The following is a 23890-nucleotide window of genomic DNA, read 5'->3' as shown; positions in this document are numbered from 1 at the left end:
TCAGTATGAAAGCTCTCTGCCAGGTCCCAAGGCCCAGCAAAACTCAGACCCCCTCTGGAGCCCAGGGACCTTATTTAGTGACTTCAGTGTCTAACATTTTCAATGCCTCCTGGAAGGGCATTTCAGGCCCAAGTTAGTTCTAGGTTGACACCTCTCCAGCCCCATCCCCGGCCTCTCTCTGTCTTCCCTACAGGCTTAGACTGGGATCCAGGAACCCATTCCCTCTAGAAGGTTGGGAACCCCGAGAAAACACAACTTTATACACCATGAAAAACAGTCTTACTTAAAACCATTTTTATTCTGCCTCTCAGCAACACTTTTCATTTGATTTGGGTAAAAGATCAGGGACCCAAACACAAACAAACAAGAAACAAGATGTCTGAAACAGAAATCAGGATCCAATATACTGGAATGACGTTAGGATCTCTGCGTGCCGAGAACTCGTGGCCCTGATTCAGTTTCCTCCTGGGACAAGTGCTGGCTCACGACAGACATCCGGCTGAGATGACAGGTGGAATCTGATGCCCATCAACGTTTATTTTTTGCTGGGGTCCAGGATTTTAACAAATGCCTGAGATTCCTAGTAATCTAAGAACACTGCTTTGTATTTGTATAGCACTTAGAATCTCCCTCCAGGGGCATTCACATCTATTATGGCGATTCATTCTTGTTAACAACACTCTGAGGTATGTAGACAGGTATTCTCATTTCCATTTTCCAGATGAAGAAATTCGAGGCACAGAGAGGCTAAGAAACTTGCCTAAAAATCAGCTTGCATAGCCTGTGGGTGGCAAAAAAGGCCTTGGGACACAGGTGTTTTAATTCTCGGCCTCTTGTTCATTCACTTAGAATAAGCTGCCTTTTCTCTTGCTTAGGAAAGTTCATTACCACTGTATTTCTGATAGTAGTTCCTGAAGTTACTTTTGCCACATGTACATATCACCTGTTGTGTTAATCCCTTGATATTTTCTTTGAGTCCACTTATTTTTCTTAAGTAAATTTACTTGAATAGAAACAACGTATCACGTCCCTAAGGGGAAACTGTAAATGGAAGGTAATTAAGAAATACAACGAAAACAGGACTCTGCTATTAAATTCTATGTAGACAGAAGACTTTGAACCTGAGGCCTGCTCTTCCTTTATGAAGAAGGGAAAAGAGCCAAAGTAACAGAAAAGGTGTTAAGGACCCGTGAGCACTAAACAGAAGCTTTCTCTTTGCTGTAATCGGCATTGAGAAAGAATAGAAAAGGGGAAACATGCTTTGTGATTGGCATCACTTGATGTTGTGTCTATAAACAACTTAAAAATGACCTTTGTGTACCGCCAGTGGTTTGCCCTGCATCTGAGAAACACTGGGTTGGCAAGTTCTGGCAGGCAGAATAATGGCATCATTAAGCCAGTACACTCACACCTGAAGGGGTTACGTTTGACAGAAAAGAAATACAGTGGGTGGTATTTCCAGGTACGCATCCAGGAAAATCAAAGATCTTGCCTGAGACTTGCTAAAAAAGAGTGGGGGGCGGGGATGGCTTGAATAAAGCACATTCCGTAAACAGCCAGTTTATCCCCAAAACTGGGATGGGGAAGGTGCTCCTGTATCTAGAATTGATCACTAAGTACAGTCTCAGAGTCTTGAAGTGAAAAGTGAGGTGAGCAGCGGTGGATACAAGCAAGGGAGAGGACCATCGGAAGATTGAGGTCAGGACAAAAGGCCAGAAAGACCCTTCATTTGTTTTCTTTGGTGAGTGATGTGGGGACTCTGGGGGCTGTGGCAGGGAGCAACTGATGGACCCACTAGCTATGACATGTAAAAATAAAAGGGGACAAAAAGCACAGATTCAGCTCCATTGTCAACTTTAAACATGCTGCAAATGTTTGCGCTCGACTTGGCAGACGCCAGCTTCTAGGACCTCCCTCTCCCCCCACATGTAGACCCCCAGCCCCCATGTAGAAATACTGAGATTTCCTGAGGCTCATCTCTGCAGAAGAGGCATGGACACAGAGGCCTTCACTAGACTCAGACAGTGAGACTTGAGTTTTTCTTTTTGTTTAAAAAAAAAAAAAAAAAAAAATCTGTGATGGCTGATCTGTCTGTGCTGCTTGGTTTTCCTTAATTTTGGACTTTTTTTTCCTTCCTTTCTTTCTTTTTTTTCCTTTTTTTTTCTTTTTTAAGTTCATTTGCCAGGGACCTGCCTCTGGAGAGTCCTGGAGGAAAAGATCTCACAGTCTGAAGTCAAGGGTCCATTCCTCAGAAACTCCTGTGGGGTGTGTGTGGATGAGGTCCGTCCTCCATGCTCACGCTGACTGCTGGCCGCTCAGGCGCTGTGGGGTACACACAGACAGTGAGAAAGAGTGAGAGAGAGAGCAGGCCTGGGCCTTCTCCACCCAAGGGCTTCCGTTCTCTGTAGGGATCAGCCTTGATTAAACAAGTGCAGACCTGGGCCAGCATATCTGCATAAGCATTGGCTTCCTTTGGAGAAATGTCACATCTGAAACATATTTGATTTTACACTTGGCCCATGCAAACAACAACAACAACAACAACAACAACCACCACCACCACCCACAAAAAACAGAAAAAAATCCGACCCACAAATGATACAGATGCAGCAAACTGCTTTGTGAGCATTTCTGAACTTCATTCTCCTCCTAAAAGGTTAGCAGTACTGTTTAGCATTTTGTGTGCATCTTCCAGGTGATTTTCTCTACATTTAAATCTGTAAGTATGCACTTAGAAATTCATCTTGTGTGTGTTTATATACATGGGATAATGATATATCTATATATGATACATATGTATCATATATATGTAAGATATGGGTTACACACACACACATATTCATTCATTAATTTACTCAGTAAATATTTACACACCAGGCCCTGCTCTAGGTGTTGGTGATGACAGTGCCCAGCAGTTACATAGTGAGTACTGTGTGTCAGGCATTGTGCTTTACACAATTGAATCTTCCCAGTCCTGTGAGCTAGGTGCTGTTTTATCCCCACTTTACAGATGAGAAAACTGAGGCACAGACTGGTTAAAAGACATGCTCAAGAGCACACAGCTACTTAGAGGCAGAACCTGGATTCAAACCCCAACAGTTTAGCTTCAAAGGAAGAACCGTAAAATGTTATGCTCTATTATTATGGGCAATGACAGAAGTGAAAATGTTTTTGGGGCGCCTGTGTGGCTCAGTTGGTTGAATGTCTTGAGTCTTGATTTCAGATCAGGTCATGATCCCAGGGTCGTGGGATTGGGGCCCCACACTGGGATCTGCCCTGAGTGTGGAGCCTGCTTAGGATTAGGATTCTCTTTTCCTCTCCCTCTGCCCTTCTCCCCTGCTTGCGCTCTCTCTCTCTCAAATAAAAAAGAATGTTTTTGGAGTCTTCATCCTACTAGGAGGAAATAGACCATAAAAGTGTATGATTATATGCATATTAATATATAAAATGTATAATTTTATGTCAATATAATAAGTTACACATAATTATATATTATACAGTCAGTTTTGCAAGGAGTGGTAAGTACTAGGAAGAAAAGTAAAGTTGGAATAACAAGACCAAGGTAATAAGGGTAGGGCTGTGGGTGCTATTTTAGAGAAGTTGGTCAGGGGTAACCGCTCTGCTAACAGGTGACCAAGCGTCTCAAGGATAGATGGGAACAAGCCACTTGGATATCAGGAGGAAGAAAATTCTGGGTAGAGGGACCAGCAAGTGCAAAGGCCCTGTGGCAGGAGCATACTTGCATTGCTCAAAGAAGAGAGGGGAATTCAGTATAGCTGAAGTGGAGGAGTGAGGGGGCAATGTGCTGGGAGATAAAGAGAGGCAGCAGCGAGATCATGTGGGGCCTTCTAAAGCCATAGTATGGGAGATGGACGATGTATATTTAAACTGTGGTGTGGTATCCCGTCCTATGAATAAACCACTGGGTACTTAATCATTTTCCCACCCATGGCCATTTAGGTTGTTTCATGGTTTCCCAGCTGCGGTGAACATCACTGCACATCCTGGCTGCGTTAGAGTCATCTGGAGAGCCCTAAAACCTATGAATGCTTGGTCCTATCACTGGAGATTCTAATTTAACTGATCCAGGGTAGGCCCTGGGCTTTGTTAGTTTTTAAAGCTCCCCAGGTGACGCTAATGTGTAACCAGGGAAGAGAGCTACTGTTTCACGTGCCTATTTGTACACTTGTATCTAGGGAGGATACTCAGAAATAGAATTGCTGAGTGGGTGGGCACATGGATTTTCAAGTTTAATAGATGTATTCAAATTGACCTTCCAAAGACTCAGTTTACTCCTCCACCAACAGTGTTGTTTTGTATCCAATTCTTCATACTCTCGCCAACCTTGATATTATCCATCTTTTTAATTGTTTCAATCTGACAGTCAAAAGACCCCAGTATTTTGTTGTTGCTCTGGTCACTGGTTGAACATCTTTTTAACGGCTATTTTGATTTATTTGTCAAAGTCCACAAGTTTATATCCTTTTCAAAGCCACAGTCTTTCCATTGTTGATGACGACTTAGGTGTGATTTGTCTTGACTTCAGCTTATGTGAACCAACAAAGAAAGGCCCTTCTGACCTTTTGGGAATAGGTAATGTTTCCCATTTTTCATAATGGAATCACAAAAATTCTCTGCAGACACGTCTATGGAAACCAATCCCCAGGAAGTTTTACTCCAACCAGTAATATAGAAAAGAAGATGAATTTGCTTTTATGTTTTTGCAAAAAGGCCAACTTTTTGCTTCTTTCCTGCCTTGACACATATGCTTATTTCCAATCCTAATGCAATGAAGGATATTTTGAGGCCAGGAAAGGACTCATTCCGGTTTATTTATAAGCCATAAGCTTTACCAGTGCATAATGGCTTAATATTTGCTAACTCTGTGTCTGCTAATGGAAGACACATGGGATCCTTAATCTACTTAGGAGGCCAAGTTCTTCCTGAATGAAAACTTTGGAACATGAAGGCTTTTATTGCTAAGAATGACAAACAAGCAATTTTAATACATGGTAGGGCCCTGCCTGGCTATTTAGATGCCTACGCAGCTGTCCAGAGTCATAAATTCAGTGGAGTGGCATTGTACGTGTGAATGAACGTGTGTATGTGGTGAATGAACCATACATGTTTCTCAAAAAGAAAAAAGCAACTCTTTAAATGGAGCTGGAGATTCTGGCCATCACCGTGTACAATGGTCATGAGGATGGGTGGGTATGTGACTCCTATTCCTTCTGTGTGACTTTGGGGCGTGGTTCCAGTGTTGAACATATGCCATGCCAACTATTTCAGCTGGCGTTCAACCCAAGGAATGTCATCTCTTCCAACACCGGTGGGAACACTGGGTCTATTGGGCTGACCAGGATACAGGGTGGGTGTGAATCTCTAATAGGGCATCCCCCCACCGTAGATGCTTCCAAGATGAATTTTGATTATACTCAAAGCTCACCTGATGCCCTGATGTTCGAACTTCACCCCTCAGTAAGGTGAGACCTTCCTGAATATCATTTGTCATATTTCTGGTGGGACATTTGTCTGCTTTATACCCAAGCTTTGTCACAGTCAACTGTTTTTGCAGCTAAGGAAATTCCACTGAATTCTGCAGGGCATCAGATATGTGACCATGAGCCTGATCATGAGGAGAGAGGGAAGAACAAACTTGGGAGGTGTGTAAAGTGCGCTGGGGAGTAGGGACGAAGCAGCAGATGTGTCTTCAAGATGTAAAAAACATCTTGTTTTGTGGCACATATTCATACACAGGCAAGAATGTTCCTCCATCAGATGCAAAGCCCTAGAACAGTGTTTCTGCAACTTTGGAATGCTTAGAACTATTTTTGGGGGGATTGCTTGTGATAATGCATCTTTCAGGACCACTCAGGGTCTTGATTAGAGGCCACGAATCTGCATTTTCACAAACATCCCAGCTGAATTTGTCACAGGTGACTCTGAGACTTTGAGAAACACGATTGGAATAACCTCACTTTGCTCGAATCCTCAAGGCACCAGCAGAAAGTAAAAGCCTGCAGACAGGTTGATTTAGGCTGGGGACTTGAACGATTCGATTGATAAATAGACTGCAGCAACATTTAAATTTTTCAGCTCTGTGCGATTCATTTCTCCCCTTTCCCTAGCAGCTGGAGAGCAGAGAGTTTTCTGACTTTGAGAGCCTGCAAGTTTCTGATTCTGTTTGCACCAGAATGGTTCTCTTCTGAGAGTGCCACATTCTGTCCCAAGCTGTTGAATATTTTAGTGTCAGTGATTCCCAGTTTTTGTGGATTTGATGTCCCAAATCTCTCTTTAACTGCCACATGGCTTACATGGATATCCTATTGAAAGAGACCTTTTTCTGAGTTTGGGTCAAGACTCTTATGACCCAAGTTTATCCACCTGGGATTTCCATCATTTGGGAGGGAAGGGATTGGTTACAATTCTCTCGATAAGGACACGTAGTAATTTTTTAAAAGGTCAGGACTTCGGGATTAGTTTCGGTGTTGTTGATAAGGATAAAGAGTAATTTTTTTAAAGGCAGGATTTGACAGTTTTTAAACAGACTTGTCTGTTTATTTCAGACAGTTTTTGAATGAGAATCAGAAAAGTCACCTATTCAAGGTTTTTTGTCTCCTATCCAGGCTTGGGCTCCTCTAAAGTCAGACTTCCCCAGAACCCCTCAGTGCACGCCCTTGCTGCCTTGAGGATTGTTACAAAAGAACCTTCCTGTGGGTACTCTCCTTGGCGGTAACTTGACTCCCCTCCTTGGCAATGAATGAGATATGACACGTTTAGGATGATGACTTTGCTGATGTAAATGAAAACTGGCCACTCTGTTAAAGGCCAGCTTCTGTTAGCCCATTCTTCCTTCTGGGTTTGGGAGGGAGGGCGTTTGGCAAAGAGGGTTGAGCTGACCACCTGCGTCTAAACCCCAGGGTAGGAATGGGGAGCTGGAAAATGCAGATTCTTGAGCCTCACTTCTGACTTAGCGACTTGGAATCTTTTGAGATGGGGCCCTGATACCAACTTCTTTTAAACTTCCCCAGGTAACTCGCATACAGCTCAAAGTTAGAAACCTCTGTCTTAGTAATTCCACATTGCCACTCAATTCCTCCTAGGGCTGGGAAATTTTATTTCAAAGGATTACTGAGAAATTGGCCCGTTATTGGTCTTAATGGAAGATAGAATTGATTTCATTCTCTAAGGGCTAGTTTCTTTCCTACACACACACGCGTGCGCGCGCGCACACACACGCACACAAAGCCTTTATATTTGAGTTTCTCCCTGGGATTCTAACTCTGGAAGATATTTTTGTTTTCTCTGATAACATGGAGGGAAAGGTATCTGAAAGGAACCTGACCATACAGATGGGAAGTAATTCTATCCTTACTTTATGGATAGGGAAATTGAGGCTGAGAGAGTAACTTGCCAGGGTGGTCTATGTAGTAGAAGTAGGATTTGTATCCTAGTAAAGCAGGACTGAAGTCCAGGCTCCAACCACAGTGAAACACTGTTTCTTAGGAACCACTGCTAACAAAATCTCAATCACAAGCATATACGGGTCGATGCTTCATCTCCGGATAGAAATATTTATATTAAGAATGGAGAAAGTCCCCATATGTGAAGACTTCTGTGTCCCTCGTAGGACTGCTTGGATGGTGTCTAATGGGCAAACTGATCTTTGAAAGCCACATTGTCTACCAGAGACTGCAAAGCAGATGATGTCCAGGCTGGAGATGTGGTTTTTGTATGTTTTTTCGTCTTGCTTTGTTTTTGGCCCTCACCATGTGTTTACATAATGTGAATTGGTTGTCAACATCTAAAAAACAGGAGATTCGAAATGAAAACCTAGCTTTCTAATATCTTTTGAAAAATGGGCTCCACGGGGTCTGCATTCCAAGTGGTAACAATCAGCTGGACTGTGCTCTCGAACACCACAGTCCCCACCACTCATATTATCCTGTAACTGGGAACATTCATGCGTGTTCCTTGCAGTGCTTCCTGCTTCCTTCCTGCAATGTTTTGATTTTGCTACCCTTGGTCCTATCTCATCCCAGGTTTTTGTTTGTTTGTTTGTTTACTTTTTGTTTGCTCTTTGTAGGTTGAAACCTCAGCATACCACCCCCATATAAATCAGCTCTGGAGCTAGCCACAAGTCGAGTGCTATCTCCTGGTTTTGTTACTGAGTATACTAGCTATTGGCTTAGAGGCAGTGTGGCACTGTGGTTAGGAACACAGCTTCCAGGGCACCTGGGTGGCTCAGTCGGTTAAGCATCCGACCTCGGCTTGGGTCATGATCTCACAGTATGTGAGTTTGAGCCCCACACCGGGCTCTGTGCTGACAGTGCAGAGCCTGCTTCGGTTACTCTGTTTCCCTCTCTCTCTGCCCCTCCCCTGTTCACTTTGTGTGTCTCTCTCTCAAAAATAAGCAAACGTTTAAAAAGAAAAAAAGAACACAGCTTTCAGAGCCAGATTATCCCAGGTTAAACCCTGCCTTTAAGTAGCTGTGAGACATCAGGCAAGTTATTTCTCTTCTCCGAGTCTCAGTTTTCTTATCTGCAAAGTGGGGAGGTTGCTGTGGGGATTCAACAGGGATTAATTCATGTAAGAGCTTAGACAGTAGCTGGCCTATTAAGTTCTGTGTCAGTGTCGGCTGCTATTATTATAACCCAGCTCAACACTGATCTGGGCAGTATGTATTTTCACAAGTTCCCAGGAGTTAGGCCAAGACTTGGCCTTTTTCCCCTGGAACACTGTCCTTTGAAATTAGCTCATGAGTGCAAAGCCATGAGCTCTATTTGGTAGCATCTTAAATTCTGAAGTCCTCTCCCAGCCATGTTGATAACAGCAGTAATAATAGGATTAGCAAATGGTTTGCATTTATATAGATATAGATATAGATATATAGATATAGATATAGATATAGATATAGATAGATAGATACATTTTAATGTTGGGGCACCTGCGTGGCTCAGTCAGTTAAGCATCCGACTTTGGCTCAGGTCATGATCTCATGGTTTGTGGGTTCAAGCCCCACATCGGGCTTTGTGCTGACAGCTCAGAGCCTGGAGCCTGCTTCAGATTCTGTGTCTCTCTCTCTCTGCCCCTCCTCTGCTCACACTCAGTCTCTCTCTCTCTCTCTCAAAAATAAATAAAAACTTTATAAAAAATGTTTTTAATGTTTATTTATTTTTGAAAGAGAGAGAGAGAGCATGAGCAGGGATGGGGCAGAGAAGGAGACACAGAATCTGAAGGAGGCTCCAGGCTCTGAGCTGTCAGCACAGAGCCCCATGCGGGACTTAAACCCACAAGCTGTGAGATCATAACCTGAGCCTAAGTCGGATGCTCAACTGACTTAGCCACCCAGGCACCCCTGCATTTATTTATATATATATATATATATATATATATATATATATATATGTATGTATATATGTGTGTGTATATATATATATATATATATATATATATATATATATTTAAGTTTATTTATTTATTTTGAGAGAGAAAGAGAGAACAAGAGAAGGGGAGGGGCAGAGAGACAGGGAAGAGAATCCCAAGCAGGCTCTGCACTGTTAGTGAGAGCTCGACATGGGGCTCAATCTCACGAACTGTGAGATCATGACCTGAGCCAAAACCAAGAGATGGACGCTTAACCGACTGAGCCACCCAAGTGCCCCGAATGGTCTGCAATTTTTGTGCACCAACTAAGGAACAGACATCATGCTATACACATGCTGTGGGTCATCTAATTAACCTTCACAATAACCTTCTTAAGTGGATTATACGACTATAATCCTCATTTTACAGAAGAAGAAACTGAGGTTAAGCACTTGGCTGACCGTCAGTCTCACAGTAGGTAAGTGGCAGAGGGGGAAACTGCGCCCAGGCAGTCTGTTGCCAAACCAGCACCATTGGCCCCACACCCCACAGCCCCGTATTCACACACGAGCACATTGTGCCTTCCTTAAAGGATAAAGTTGGTGTGTGCACATCTATTCTCTACCCATCTTCTTCATAGACCAACACCATCCATTTTCATCTTGCAGGCAAGAAACTTCCTTAGATGTTTTAGTGTCCCTTTTTCCTCTCTTTGGTCAAAGCCATCTATTTTCCCCCCGCTCTGTGACACTTCCTGTTTTCCCATCTTCCCCTCCATTCAGCCGCCCTGATTGTTCCTGGGTCTGGCTCCTCTGATAGGAAGTTGACAGGGACTACCCTCTTGGCTGCCAAGGTTGGGTTGGCTGATTTGACAGGCTGATGGGTGTCTGCGTCCTTCCTTGCCCACCAGGTGAGCCTTTTCTGAAACCAACTCAAAGAGGCTGACCTTCTCAGCTTGAGGGACATGGTGTGTGTGTGGGGTGGCTAACCCCCTGCTCTGGGGGAAGAGCTAGAAGATTTCTCAGAGTCCTTATCTGCCTTGCCAGGAGCTACACAGTGAGGCAGAGATGGATCTGGGCTTGTCATTTCCAGGTCTTGATTGTCCATTGCACGACCTTGCCCCTGTCAAGCCTCTGATGGAAAGTGTCATTGATTCTAGCAGATGGAGCCCATCTGAGCTGGTTAGAGAAATCAGGATAAATGTGTCCAAATCCAGAGAGAAACAGCAACAGCATCCATCTCTTTGTGAGACGAGAGCACGTTGGCAATACCAAAAATATGTGGCACCCTTCTGCTCTTACAGTAAGAACAGGTCGGCTAGTTGAGTCAAAATCATGAAATCATTCAGCAGATCAGATGGTAAGGCAGAGGAAGGGACTGAGGCAGTGAAAATCCATGTGGGATTCTCCCGTCTTCCTCTCTCGTCTCTCAGAGATGGGAAAACTATGGCCCATGGGCCAGATACCAATTTTTGTAAATAAAGTTTTATTGAACACAGCCATACTCATTCATTTGCATATTGTATATGGCTGCTTTTGTGCTGCAGTGGCAGTTAAGTAGTCACGACTGAGATGGTGACAGAGACCTACAATATTTACCCTCTGGCCCTTTATGGAAACGTTTTGTTGACCCCTGTTCTACACAGAGCCGCTAGAAGATGGTGGAGTTTTGGATAGCCTGGACACTGAGTGACTGAGCAGAGGAGAGACTGTCCACAAAACGACATGGTGTGTATAACACCAGTGAAATGAAAACGAAAACTCTTTTTTTTTTGGCATCGTTTGCTACCAGAACATAACCTAACCTGTCCTAACATTCCAATGGGCATTCGGGAGAAGGCATTTTACACTGGGACAGATTCAGAAAGCCTACTTACTTCCTTGTGAAGTGAACTGCACAAGAAATACCGATGATCAGAAGGCCAATAATGATGGAGGCGATGGCCACCCACTTGGCATTCCTCCCAAGCCGCTTGGATCCTTCGATGTCTCCATCGTTGTAGCTGTTCAGAGACTGGGGGACACAAGGGAAGAGCTGGTGATGACAGACAACCCACAAGGAAAGACCTGTGTTTCTCAGGCTGATCTGATCATCACCTCCTCCAGGAAGCCCTCCCTGGGCTGACTGACTTCCCCTTGCTGATTATTTTCCTCTTAGCATTTACCATAGCACATTAAAATGATTGATTGGGCCTCTCCTATTAGAGTAGAAGTGCTATGTGGGCAGGGACCACTATCTGGTGTTCAGCACAGTGTACCAGTGCCTGGTGCCATATTTGTCCAGTAGAAGATTCTTGATAAATATTTGTCTAATGTACAGGTATGCATGTCACGTCCAACAGAATGGGGTTTGCAAACTCTGGCCCATGGGCCAAGTCCAGCCTACTGTTGCTTTTTTAATGCTTATTTTTAAGAGAGAGAGACAGAGAGAGACAGAGCATGAGCAGAGGAGGGGCAGAGAGAGAGGAAGACCCAGAATCTGAGGCAGGCTCCAGGCTCTGAGCTGTTTGCACAGAGCCTGACACGGGGCTCAAACTCATGAACTTTGAGATCATGACCTGAGCCGAAGTCAGACACTTAACCGACTGAGCCACCCACGTGTCCCCAGTCTGCTGATTTTTTATAAATTAAGTTTGTTGGGCACACAGCCACACTCATTTGTTTACTACACTCGTTTGTTTTACTATACACTCATTTGTTTATCTGTGGCTGCTTTTATGCTACAACAGAGTTGGGTACTGGATCAGAGACCATACTTACTGTTTGGTCCATTACAGAAAAAGTTCACCTCTCCTGCACTAGAAGTTCAATCCGTGAGGTCAGGGATCTTGGCTGAACTGTTCACCTCTATCCCCAAGCCAAGCTGTCATTCAACTGGTACCTACTCATATGGCTTTCCCAGCTGGTAAAATACTGAACTACTTCTGGCTGGCTGGTAAATAGCAGTTACCCCTCCCCTCCTGGCCCCCCAGCCATCGTGCGTGGTCCTCACACCTTTGACTCTCCGCAGACTTCCCCATGATCCAGCAACTTCAGGGTTACCAGTTGGCCCCATCCTGATTGAATATTTAGTTGCATATTTAAATACTTGTTGAATATTTTAAATATCGCCTTAGTTGCTAGTACTTTGAGCAGTGTCTGGTACATGGTAGGAGTTCAAGAAATAGGTATTGGCTAGTGGGTGAGAGATGTATATCCATTTCCCTGCAGAATATGAATTCGTTGGAGGGCAAAGTGGAGGTGCTCAGAGAATGTTTGCTGCTGGGCTGATGGCCAGGGCAGCTGAACAGTCTTCTAATAAACCCTCCTTATCATAACTCCTACTGCTGACGATCCCCTCAAAAGTTCTGCTGCAGCTCAAAGAAGTCTGGAAATAAGTATTCATGAGTTACAGACGGAGGTTGATCAGTGTGGTGAATTGCAGATTTCAGTAGGAACCTCTGTTCTTCATCCCGAAACCGCCACACTTCACTGATAGATTGTTCCTCTTCTTGGACTTTTAAGGGGGATGAAGCACGTGTAGACAATTGCAAGCCAGGGAAACACCCAGTAGAACACCGAGCTTTCCACTTCCAGAACCTTGCATTAATTCTTGGATTCTGGCCACCTTAGCAACAAGCTGGGGGCCTCAGCAGTGAAGGGGGCCTCGGCAGTGATGGGGCTTGCTCAAAAGACTGGTGTGAAGGGGAAGTCAAGAACCTGCAATGATATCCAGAACTTCCAACAGCATGAGCACCGGAATTCTGGAGTGCTCAACCCTGAGTATTTACTACGAACATGTGGCTAGTGATTTTTGTTTGTTTTATTATTAGTTTTAATATTTATATATTTTTGAGAGAGAGAGAGACAGACAGACAGAGTGTGAGGAGGGGAAGGGCAGAGAGAGAGGGAGACACAGAATCCGAAGCAGGCTCCGGGCTCTGAGCTGCCAGCACAGAGCCCGACGCGGGACTCAAACCCGTGAGCCATGAGATCATGACCTGAGCTGAAGTCGGATGCTTAACCAACTGAGCCGTCCAGGTGCCCCTCTTTGTTTTAAAAACAGATAGATGTCCTGAAAAGATTCAGATTTAATTGGTTGTGGGGACCAAATACCAGTTTTCTAAAAAAAAAAAAAAAAAAATTGGTGAAATACATATAACATAAAATTTACCATTTTAACTATTTTTAAGTGTGGGTTCAGTTGCATTAAGTGGCAGTCACTGAAGTGGTTTTGTGACCATCACCACCATCCATCATCCCAAAGTGAAATTCTGTACCCATTAAACCCTCCATTCTTCCACCCCCAGCCCCTCCCCTGGCAACTGCCATTCTGCTTGCTGTCTTTATGGATTGGACCACTCTAGGTACCTCACATAAGTGGAATCATACAATATTTGTCCTTCTGTGCCTGGCTTATTTCATTAAGCAGTGTCCTCAAGGTTCAGCCCTGTTGTAGCATGGGTTAGAATCCCCTTCCTTTTTAAGGCTGAATAACATTCCACTGTCTGTATAATATCACATCTTGTTCATTTATTCATGTGTCGATGGACACTTGGGCTGTTGCTGCAGAATTTTTTTTTAAGATTCTTAGAATTGAAAACCTGTGGTCTAGGCAGCTGTCCTTAATGCCCTACAAGGTCAAGGTGCGCACCACCTTACGATTTATCCCAGGGGCACCTGGGTGGCTCAGTTGGTTGAGCGTCCAGCTTTGGCTCAGGTCATGGTCTCACAGTTCATGAGTTCTAGACCTGCATTGTGCTGTCCGTTATCAGTGCAGGGCCTGCTTCAGAGCCTCTCTCCCATTCTCTCTCTGTCCTCCCCTGCTCACACTCTCTCTCTCAAAAATAAACATAAAAAAAAAAGATTTATCCCAAGGAAGCATGTAATAGAGCATGGGCTCTAAATCCAGAGAGAGCTGAGTTCAAATTCCATGTGTTAGTCGCTGTGAGACTTAGAGGAAGTTATCAACCTTTCTAAGGTTGATACATCTGTATAGTTCTCATCTGTAAATTGGGGGCAATGATAATAGCATCTCCTTCACAATAGAGGAGCCAACGACTTAATAGTAGTAGCTAGCATTGCCCCAGCACATAGTGTATACTCAATAAATGTTAGCTTTTACTGTGAATTGCCACTGTCTATCTTGTTCTTCCTCCAACACTAAGATCTTTGGGGTACAGTAGAATCATCTGGGGTACTTATCAGAATTATAGATGATCAGGGTCTGCCTCTTGCTGGAGCAGAATCTTTGAGGACCTAGGTTTGAGGAACTTTGGGTTTTTTTTGTTGTTGTTGTTTATTTATTTTTTGAGAGAGAGAGAGCAGAAGAGGGGCAGATAGAGAGGAAAGCAAGAATCCCAAGGTGGCTGTGCACCATCTGTGCAGAGCCTGACGTGGGGCTCGAAGTCACAAACCATGAGATCATGGCCTGAGCCGAAATCAAGAGTTGGATGCTTAACTGACTGAGCCACCCAGGCACCCCAGGAACTTTGTTTTATAGTCTTCAGATCAAAGTCAATGTGTAGAATGTTAGACCCCACAGTCCAGTTCATTTTTTTAAAATTATGTTTTTTTGCAATCCAGTGTAAAATTACGCACATTCAAAATGCTCTTAAATTGATCACTATCCTGTTGTGTTGCTTTGGAAAACCGAGTTCTGAGATGCACTTAGGGCAACGCACTGGTGTTGATGTAATCAGAGGGAAAATATAGGGAGACTCCTCCCTCCCCGAATATTGTCAACTCCTGGCTGTTTGGATGAAAACACCAGTTCCATGTTCTCAAGTGGGAAGAACAGTAAGCCTGTGCCATACTGAGGGGTACATCTATATATCTGTGCATTGCCCCTGAGCAATGGAAGCTTCCCGAGCCACGTGAGTTGTTTGCTACAGGTCAACAGAGCCAGGCTGGTGACCTGGCTGAGGGAGATTTGGGTGCAAGCCATGAGTGAGTCTTGTTCAACCTTCATCACCTGCTGCCACTCTGGCATCTTGTATGTGACCCCCCTCTCTGCAAACCACCATGTTGCCGGGGCTCCTAAGGGAGGTGCTGAGTCGTCTAGAATTGAGGCCTTGGTTGGCTTGAAAGACAGATGAAAGCCTCTTTCAGTATTAGCTATGGATTCTCCTTCCACTGTCCGCCCCCCCCCCCCCCCCCCACCATGAGTTCTCTTATGAATCTGTTTCCTCCTCTGGTCCTTGAAGAAGGGGCTGTCTATGGCATATCTGCTGGGTAAATGTTAGGATATGGAGAGATGAGTGTGGCAGCTTTAGAACTCCCAGATTTCACTCTGAAGGACCTCACTGGTTGGGAATCTCGGGGTTCAAGTTGGAGATCTAATAATGAAGCAAGAAGGAATTAGTTCCTCCCTCCCCCATTCATTGGCTGTCATTCTTTGTGTCTCCCAATTTGGAATTGCATACTAAGGGTCTCCTGGCAGATGCTATGGACTGAAGAGGTGGAGATGGGTTTGTAGAGAAAATGCGTGGTTTATAAATCTTTTTCTGAAAAGCTTAGAAAGCAAACTATCCCATCTGCTGTGGAAGAACTAGAAACAGGGGATGACTTAGATACTTAACATTTGTATGATCTTATTAGTTCCTTTACAGATTACAAATGTAATTTGTGAACACGTAAAGCATTCAAATGCTACAGAAACAGCCAGTAAATAGTAAGTTCTTTTCCTCATCCTGTTTCCCAGGGATAACCATTGTTTGCAGTCTGGTGCATTTGCTTCTAGATCCACCGCCTTCCCTCCCCCCCCCCCCCCCCCCCAGCTCGCTCAGCCCACCTCCCACCCCCTGCCCACGAATAATATGAAAGGAAAGTTAACACTTTCTCTTGCTTCCATTATGACTAAGTACCTCGTGTCTATCAGTCAAGATAAAGAAATAGCAATTTGTACCCTGAGATAAACCAAGAATACAGGGTCAGTCTGTCGAGCCTACATCCCTCCAATATTGAAACCTTGAGTATTTCCCATAAATCTTGGCAAAGACAACTTCATCTCCGTCTTTTGCGATGTTGGTGCCCAAATGGAGGTCACACTTTTGTGGATATTGTAATCTCTTGAGAAAGATACTATTTTGCTTTCTTTATTTGTTTATTTTTAAATCGTGAACAGATTATTGTAAAACTTGGTTACCTTGGCAGTTTCGCAGTTGTTTTCTTTAAATACTTGTGTTGTGCTTTTTATTGGGCTAGCTGGTCCTTTTGAAGGTGGACTCCCTTGCATTTCTTTCCAAGTGAATTTTTTTCTTTTCTAAATGTTTTGGCCTCTGAGTCTTTCTTTGACAAAATAATAATGATAACAGGTAACACTGATTGAGCATTTATATGTGCTAGGCACTGTGTTAAGTGTTTTTCTAGGATTATCTCATTTGTCCTCATAACAGGCCTGTGAGGTAGATGCTTTATTGTTTCCATATTACTAATGGAAAACTTGAGGCGCAGAGAAGTTAAAGTGATTTGCCCAGAGTCACACAGCTAGTTTGGTAAAGTGTGGATGTGTGTATGTGAATGTTTGTTGGTCAAATGTAGTTCTTCTTGATGAATTTTATGCTTCTATCATTAGTCCAGTTTTCTATTAGTTTGTCTTTTTCTTACTGATTTGTGGGAACTTTTTACATATTGTAGATCCACATTGTGCAATAGGAATATAATGGGAGCCTCATATGTAATTTTAAATTTTCTAGTTGCCACATTAAAAAAATAAGAATAAATTGGTGAAATTAACTTTAATAATGTACATAAAAGTCTGTGTGTACACACACACACACACACACACACACACACACACACACACTCTTAGAGTCTGTCTGTTTTCTCTCCATTCCAAAAATATGAATAATATTATACTCTCCTGTTCCGCAACTTGCATTTTCCCACTAATACAGGGTGTGCACCTTTCCAAGCTAGTGCTTCTGGGTCTGTCTCATTCTTGTTTTCTTTCTCCAGGCCTGACTTAAAAACAGTTATACTGATGGATTTCCTAATGTTGCATTATCCTTACATCCTTGGGGGGAATATCTTAATTTGTCCTGGCACTTTTTGTTGTTGTTGTTTTTAGGTAACTTTTGTTTTCAAATAGCTTCAAACTTACAGAAAAATTGTCAGTGTGGTTGTCTCATTCTTTTTAGTGGCTTTGTCACTTACATGGTTGCACCTCACCCATAGACACTTCAGTTACTTAAAGGTTGTTGCAATTACTTAATATGCTTCAGTAGACATCCTTATTTGTAGAGTTTTGTGTGCGTTTGAGCCTCTCCTTAGTTAGGATGGATTCCTAGGAATGAAACTGCTGAATCAAAAGGTAGCTGTGGTTATGTTTGGAGAGACAGAGTCAAATTGCCCTGCAAAAAAAAGGCTAGACAAATTTACACCACCACTAACAGTATTTAAGTGCCCTGTTCCTCACGTCCTTGCCAACCTTGTTTATCTTTTTTTTTTTTTTTTTGCCACTCTGATAGGTGAAAAAGAATCTCCAAATAACATTTCTTTGGTTTAATGGTGAGGTAGAGCTATCTTTATGTCCTTCAGACCTCTGCTCAAATGTCACCTTCTTAGAGAAACTTTCTAAGAACAGTGTATTTAAAACCCTCTCTGGGGGCGCCTGGGTGGCTCAGCCGATTAAGTGCCCAACTCTTGACTTTGGCTCAGGTTGTGATCTCATGGTTTGTGAGTTTGAGCCCTGCATCAGGCTCTGCGCTGATGGTGCAGAGCCTGCTTGGATTCTCTCTCTGCCTCTCTTTTTCTCTCTCAAAATAAATAAACTTAAAAAAAAAATCATTAAAAAAAGAACCTCTCTCTGGTGACCAATACAGTGCCTGAAACATAGGAGATCAATAAATACTTGTTATATGAATAAATGTTTATTGGTCACCTGTATTTATTCTTGATGAATTTTGTACTTATATCCTTTATCCAGTTTTCTCTTGGTTTGTCTTTTGCTTATTGATTTGTGAGAACTTTTTATATATTACAGATCACCACTGTGCAATAGAAATATAATGGGAGCCACATACGTAACTTAGAATTTTCTAGTAGCCACATTAAAAAATTAAAAATAAATAGGTGAAGTTAATAATATATATTTGATTTAACCCAACACATCCAAAATAATATCATTAAAAGCTTTGGTGCCCCATATTTCAAATACTCTATAGTCACATGTGGCTAATGGCAACTGTACTGAATAGCACAGCAGATGATACACCTTAACCTGTTACATACATTGCAAAATTTTCCCCTAGTTTCTTCCAGTCCATTTTTCCCCAAAGTATAACTTCTATTTTGATATAGATTGAAGCTCATAAGAAGTTGCAAACTATAGATAGTACCAAGAGTTCTCAAAATGCTTCACCAAGCTTCTCCTAATGATGATATCTTACATAACCATAGCACTTTGTTAAAACCAGGAAACTGACATTGGCATGATACTATTAACTGAGATGTTTTTGTTTGTTTGTTTTGGTTCGTTGTTTTGTTGTTTTTGTTGTTTTGCTCTGTGAAGTTTTGTCTCACGTAGATTGGAGTGTCCACACTCAAAGAAATTCTCTCATTATTACATCCTTCCCCTGTGTCTGTGTCTGTTGTCTTCTAACTTGTATACGTGGTGCTGGGATGTTGCCCGGGGTTCCTTTCTGAGCTGTAGACCTCATGATTCCCTAAACCAACCACCCTTATTTTCAGGTGGTGGGTGGTAAGGTGTCATCTCTGTTCACCATGAAAATTATGTTGAAAAGAAGGACTTTTAGTTTCCTTCCAGTTTTTATTTTCCTCTGTGAGGCAAATGAAACTTTCTCAGGACGTAGAGCAAAGAAGGCCTCACCACACATTTTATAAGGCTCTTGAGAGTCCCCAGCAGAGCATTTGCTCTGTTGTCCAAGCTTGGGCTTATGCTGGGAGAACGGAATAGTTATTATAAAACCTAAGGACAGCATCCGGGTCTTGGTCAGCTGCCTCGGGCCGGCAAAGGTCACACTTTGATAGAAACGTGGGTAAGTTCCTTTCTCCTGTAGTAAATACTAATGATGTCACAGTCACTGCATCAAGTTATTTCAGGCTTATTTATACATCCCTTCCCTGGATGGACACCTGATACTCAAATACCCACGGAAGGAAAGTTGGTCAGGAACCAGAATTGAGGGTGACTGTTTCTAGGCCCAACTTCAAAAAAACCGTAGCAGGGACCAGCAAGACTGTGTCGTGAGGCTGCACAGCCAGGACTCCTGGCTGCCTGTCAGAAGGTTCAGACGACTCCTGGCATCCACATTTGCAAGAAGGAGAGACTCAGTATAACTCCATAAATTTTGCTAACTGGAGTTGGACACCAGGGGAGCCAGCGTTCTAGACATTTGTGACACCTTACATCAAACGGTAAAACTGATCGACTGTCCTGAGCCAGACAAATATGGAAAGCACTTTGTCCTTTCTCTCTGGTCTTAGAGCAGAACTCTTGACACATTCTGCATGATCCCAGATGAGATGGTGTCACCTATGGGGTAACTGCTGTGCAGGCCTGAGATGCAACTCTTCAAAGTCATGCTTTTTAAATTCTCCTATGTTGGTGGTTCCCAGCCCCCAGCTGACCTTAGAATTACCTGAAGGGACTTCACAGATTCCTATGCCCAAGCCCCCTCCCAGAGCAATTGAATCAAGGTCTCTGGCGCTGGGACTCCAGCTTACTTTTTTGTAAGCTTCCCAGGTTATTCTAGAAAGAGTTGAGAACCACTGTTGTAGATGGACATCCATCCATCCATTCAAAAGCTATTTGTTGAGCACCAACTATATGCCAGACAGTGCTCCCCACCCACATGGAGCTCACATTCTGGTGGAGACTGAAAATAAGTAAACAGGCTAATATGATGATTACAGAATCTTACTGAGGCAAGAAAAATGGGGTATAGGGAGGGAGCTTTTGCTGAGGTGGGGCAGTAGGCTGACATGTGAAGATTTGAGAAGGGGCCGGGCCTACAAAAAGAGGGTGGGGGAAGAAGAAGCCTGGCAGGGGACACAGCACATGCAAAGGTCCAGGGGTAGGAAATAGTTTTCTTGTTGAAGGTACTCAAGAAAACCCAGTGTGACTGAAATGTAAGTGTGAAGGAAGGAGGGGGAAGGAGAGAAGAGGCTGGAGGTGAACCAGAGGCCAGGTTAGTTATAATAATAATGAATTATGGTAAAATAATAGTTAATATTCACGAGGTATCTATTTTATGCCAGACCCTGGACTGACTGTTTATGCCATCACATAATTGAATCTTCACAATGACCCTCAGGGGGGGTGAAAAATTTCATGTCCCATTTTACAGGTGAGAAAACTGAGACTCAGAGACAAGGAAGCAAATAATGTTTCCACATTCAAAGACAACTCTCTAAGGGGGCTACAGACTTAAGCAAATGACCATAAGTTAACTGACAAAGCTCTTACAATAACTATGCCATTATGTCCACAAAAACCTATGAGCTTGATTCAATACACTGTTGATAACCTGGCTTCAGGAAGCTGACTTGATTCTAATTTAATAAAAACTTGGCCACTGATGTAAAAAAAAAAAAAATAGGGCAAATATATCTCCAATCTGTGCTACGGATCTCCCTGTCAAAGATTTTGAAAAATCTTTCATTTTCTTTGTTCTTGTCTACCACCAAACGTGCTCGGAAATCCCACGTTCACCCTCAAACAGAATTAGCCCCCAAACACAAAATAATAGCCATGAAAGACATTGTCAGTTGTTTGTTTATATTTTGGTTTCCTGGTCCTTATGGATTAAATGAGTTAATACACGTGCAGTGCTTCGAGCAGCGCTTGAGAAATAGCGTGTCAGTCGGTAAGTATTAGCTATTACATTGATGTTATTATTATTTTGCCATATGCCGATTGACAAAGATGAAAACAAATGAGCTATTAAATATACTTTATTTAATATGCTCTACTTTTATTTAGTATGCTTTATATTCCCCTTGCCCAAATGCGGCCTCTTAGGATTATGCCTACTGTTAAGAAAGAAAGACCTCATAAAAACCAAGAGGTGTCTTCCCCCTTGGTAGGGCATAGAAGGCACATTTCTGTTACCTGGGACAGGTAAGCAGAGAAGCCCCAGCAGCCAGTGACACCACAGTGGGAAGCAGATTTTTTGGAAGGCTCTTGATGTCTGATAATGCGTAAGAGAAGAGAGCGTAAGTCACTTGTATGGGGGGATGGGATGGGAGTGCCGAGTGGCGTTGGCTGGAAACACATCCTTGGCTCCCCATGGCCCTGGAACAGATGCACATTCTTAATCATGGTCTCTTGAGCCCTGCAGGGTCTGACATCCACCTGTCTCTCCAGCCCCACTTGGAACCTTCCGCCTTGCTCCCCACCTTCCTTTTTCCGGCCCCCTGGTCTTTGTCCTGGTCATTTCTTCTGCTGGGAGCCCTCTTCCCTTGATGTCTCATGTGGCCAGTGCCTGCTCATTCTTCCCGTCTCAGCTTTCATGTCTGCTTCCTCAGGGCGGCCTTCTCGGGTCAGGTCACTCCGTCTTCACTAGGTCCCCTGACCTACACGCTGAGTCAGCCCTCGTCTCTTTCCTTCATGGCATCTAAGTGACTCAGTTATTTTACTCTGTTGCTTATTGACTCGTTGAGCGTTTGACTCCACCATCTGACCGTGAGCTCCATGAGGGTGGGCGCCATGTCTCTTTTTACTCATTATTCTTTTCCAGTGTCTGATGGAGGACTGGACACAATATTTCCTTAACTCTCTTTGACAAGGTCAGGTTGACAGAAAAGCAAACAAATAACACAAACAGTGCAACCAAACACTGTAATGAAGCAGTTGGTTAGCTTAACTTTCTGACCAAGGTAACCAGTCATTTTGGTACTAGCAGAACAGAGGGTAAACTGAGTCATCTAACTTCTGTGTCAGAGTCCTGAAGCGTGGGCTTCTGCCTTAGGATAGCAGACATGGGTTTGCTGTCTGGATGACCAGAATGAGGAATTTTTGGTTTGAGGTCAAATGCTTATGAAGGGATTTCAGCTGCTTTCACTTCAGAAGCCAGAGTCACTGACAGTTTTTCACTTAAATGGACCCCACCACCCCAGTCCTTGTATATGTGTATGTGAATTGTGCTATGCCTCATTTTATTACAGACAATATTTACAATAGATGTTTGGATCTTTAATAGGGTAGTAGCTGAACTCAAAGGAAAATAAGGCCTTGTGTGGATGGCTCTGAGTCTGTTTTCCTCACTTGTAAAATGGGGGTGATAATGTCTACAGCACAGGCTGGTTGTGAGGCTTAATTGAAATAATGAGCGTGAAGGGCCTGGTATTACCTCATTTAATCTTGAAAACAACGCGGAGAGATCCGCATTAACATTCCCATTGAATAGGTGGGAAAACCGAGGCTCAGAGAAGTTAGATGAAGGGGTGGGGCTGGGATTCGAACCTAGAGTTGACTGTAGAGCCTGAACCACAAGTGTCTGCCTTTGAATCTGTTGCCAGTTCTTGTTGGGGAGTAAACGAGAGAGAGGCTCCGAGCAAAAAAAAAAAAAAAAAGTTGTTTCATTGAAAACTTTGCAACACGTAGACCCCCCGCCACCAATGGTCACAAGGCAAGTGAAAGAAACAAGGACCAGACAACCCACTACAGAGGAGACAGTATTGCAGATTACATATGGGATAAGGGACTTGCATCCAGAATATATAAAGAACTTTTACAACTCAACAATAGTAAACAAACAACAATTCAAACAAACAATTAAAATTGGACAAAGGACCTGGGCAGGCAAAGGATCTGAATAGACATTTCTCCAAACAAGATATACAGATGGCCAATAAGCACATGGGAAGATGCTCACTATCGTTAGTCATTAGGGAGCTGCAAATCTAAACCACAAGATACCCAGGAGGGTGACAGGAATAAAAAGACAAACAATGACAAGTTTTACTGAGGATGTGGAGACACTGGAACCCTCCTGCGCGAAAATGTAAAATGGCATAGCTGCTTTGGAAACAGTCTGACAGTTTCTCAGAGTCGCCATAGAGTTACTGTATGACTCCACACTTACACTCCCAAGTATATACTTCTCACCCGAGAGAAGTGAAAACATGCATACACAAAAACTTGTCCATGCACGTTCATGGAATGTTATTTAGGATAGCCAAAAAATGGAGTCAACTCAAAAGTCTATCAACAACTGAATGGAAAAACAAAATGTGGTCTTATCATACAATGAAATATTACTTATCTTTAAAAAGAAGGACTGACGTGCTAAAACATGGATGAACCTTGAAAATGTTAGGCTAAGTGAAAGAAGACAGTCATAAAAGATCATATAATGCATGATTCCATTTATCTTTATTATTTTTAAAGAGGTATTCATTTATTTTGAAAGAGAGCGTGCACAGGTGCATGTGCAGGGGAGGGGTGGGGGGTGGGGCAAAGAGGAGGGCTGACAGAATCCCCAGCAGGCTCCGCATTGTCAGCCCAGAGCCTGATGTGGGCTTGAACGGAGCCAAAATCGAGTTGGACGGTTAACCGACTGAGCCACCCAGGCTCCCCC

The 23890-nt window shown here is 43.2% G+C and overlaps 1 protein-coding gene across 1 annotated transcript in view; it reads right to left on the bottom strand.

Annotated features, from left to right (window-relative positions):
- Positions 1–279: 279 nt before the first annotated feature.
- TMEM233 (transmembrane protein 233) overlaps positions 280–23890 on the bottom strand; it is a 37245-nt gene continuing 13634 nt past the window's right edge. The window contains exons 2-3 of the mRNA XM_015068569.3: positions 11243–11379; positions 280–2322 (exon numbers count right to left, since the gene is read on the bottom strand). Coding sequence (XP_014924055.2) covers positions 2316–2322; positions 11243–11379 — 144 coding nt within the window. The 3' untranslated portion in view covers positions 280–2315. The remainder of the gene's footprint in view (positions 2323–11242; positions 11380–23890) is intronic.

The sequence above is a fragment of the Acinonyx jubatus genome, chromosome D3 (assembly GCF_027475565.1).
Source record: "Acinonyx jubatus isolate Ajub_Pintada_27869175 chromosome D3, VMU_Ajub_asm_v1.0, whole genome shotgun sequence".
Lineage (NCBI taxonomy): Eukaryota > Metazoa > Chordata > Mammalia > Carnivora > Felidae > Acinonyx > Acinonyx jubatus.
The sequence above is the reverse complement of the archived record's forward strand: the minus strand, read 5'-3'. Positions and strand labels throughout refer to the sequence as shown.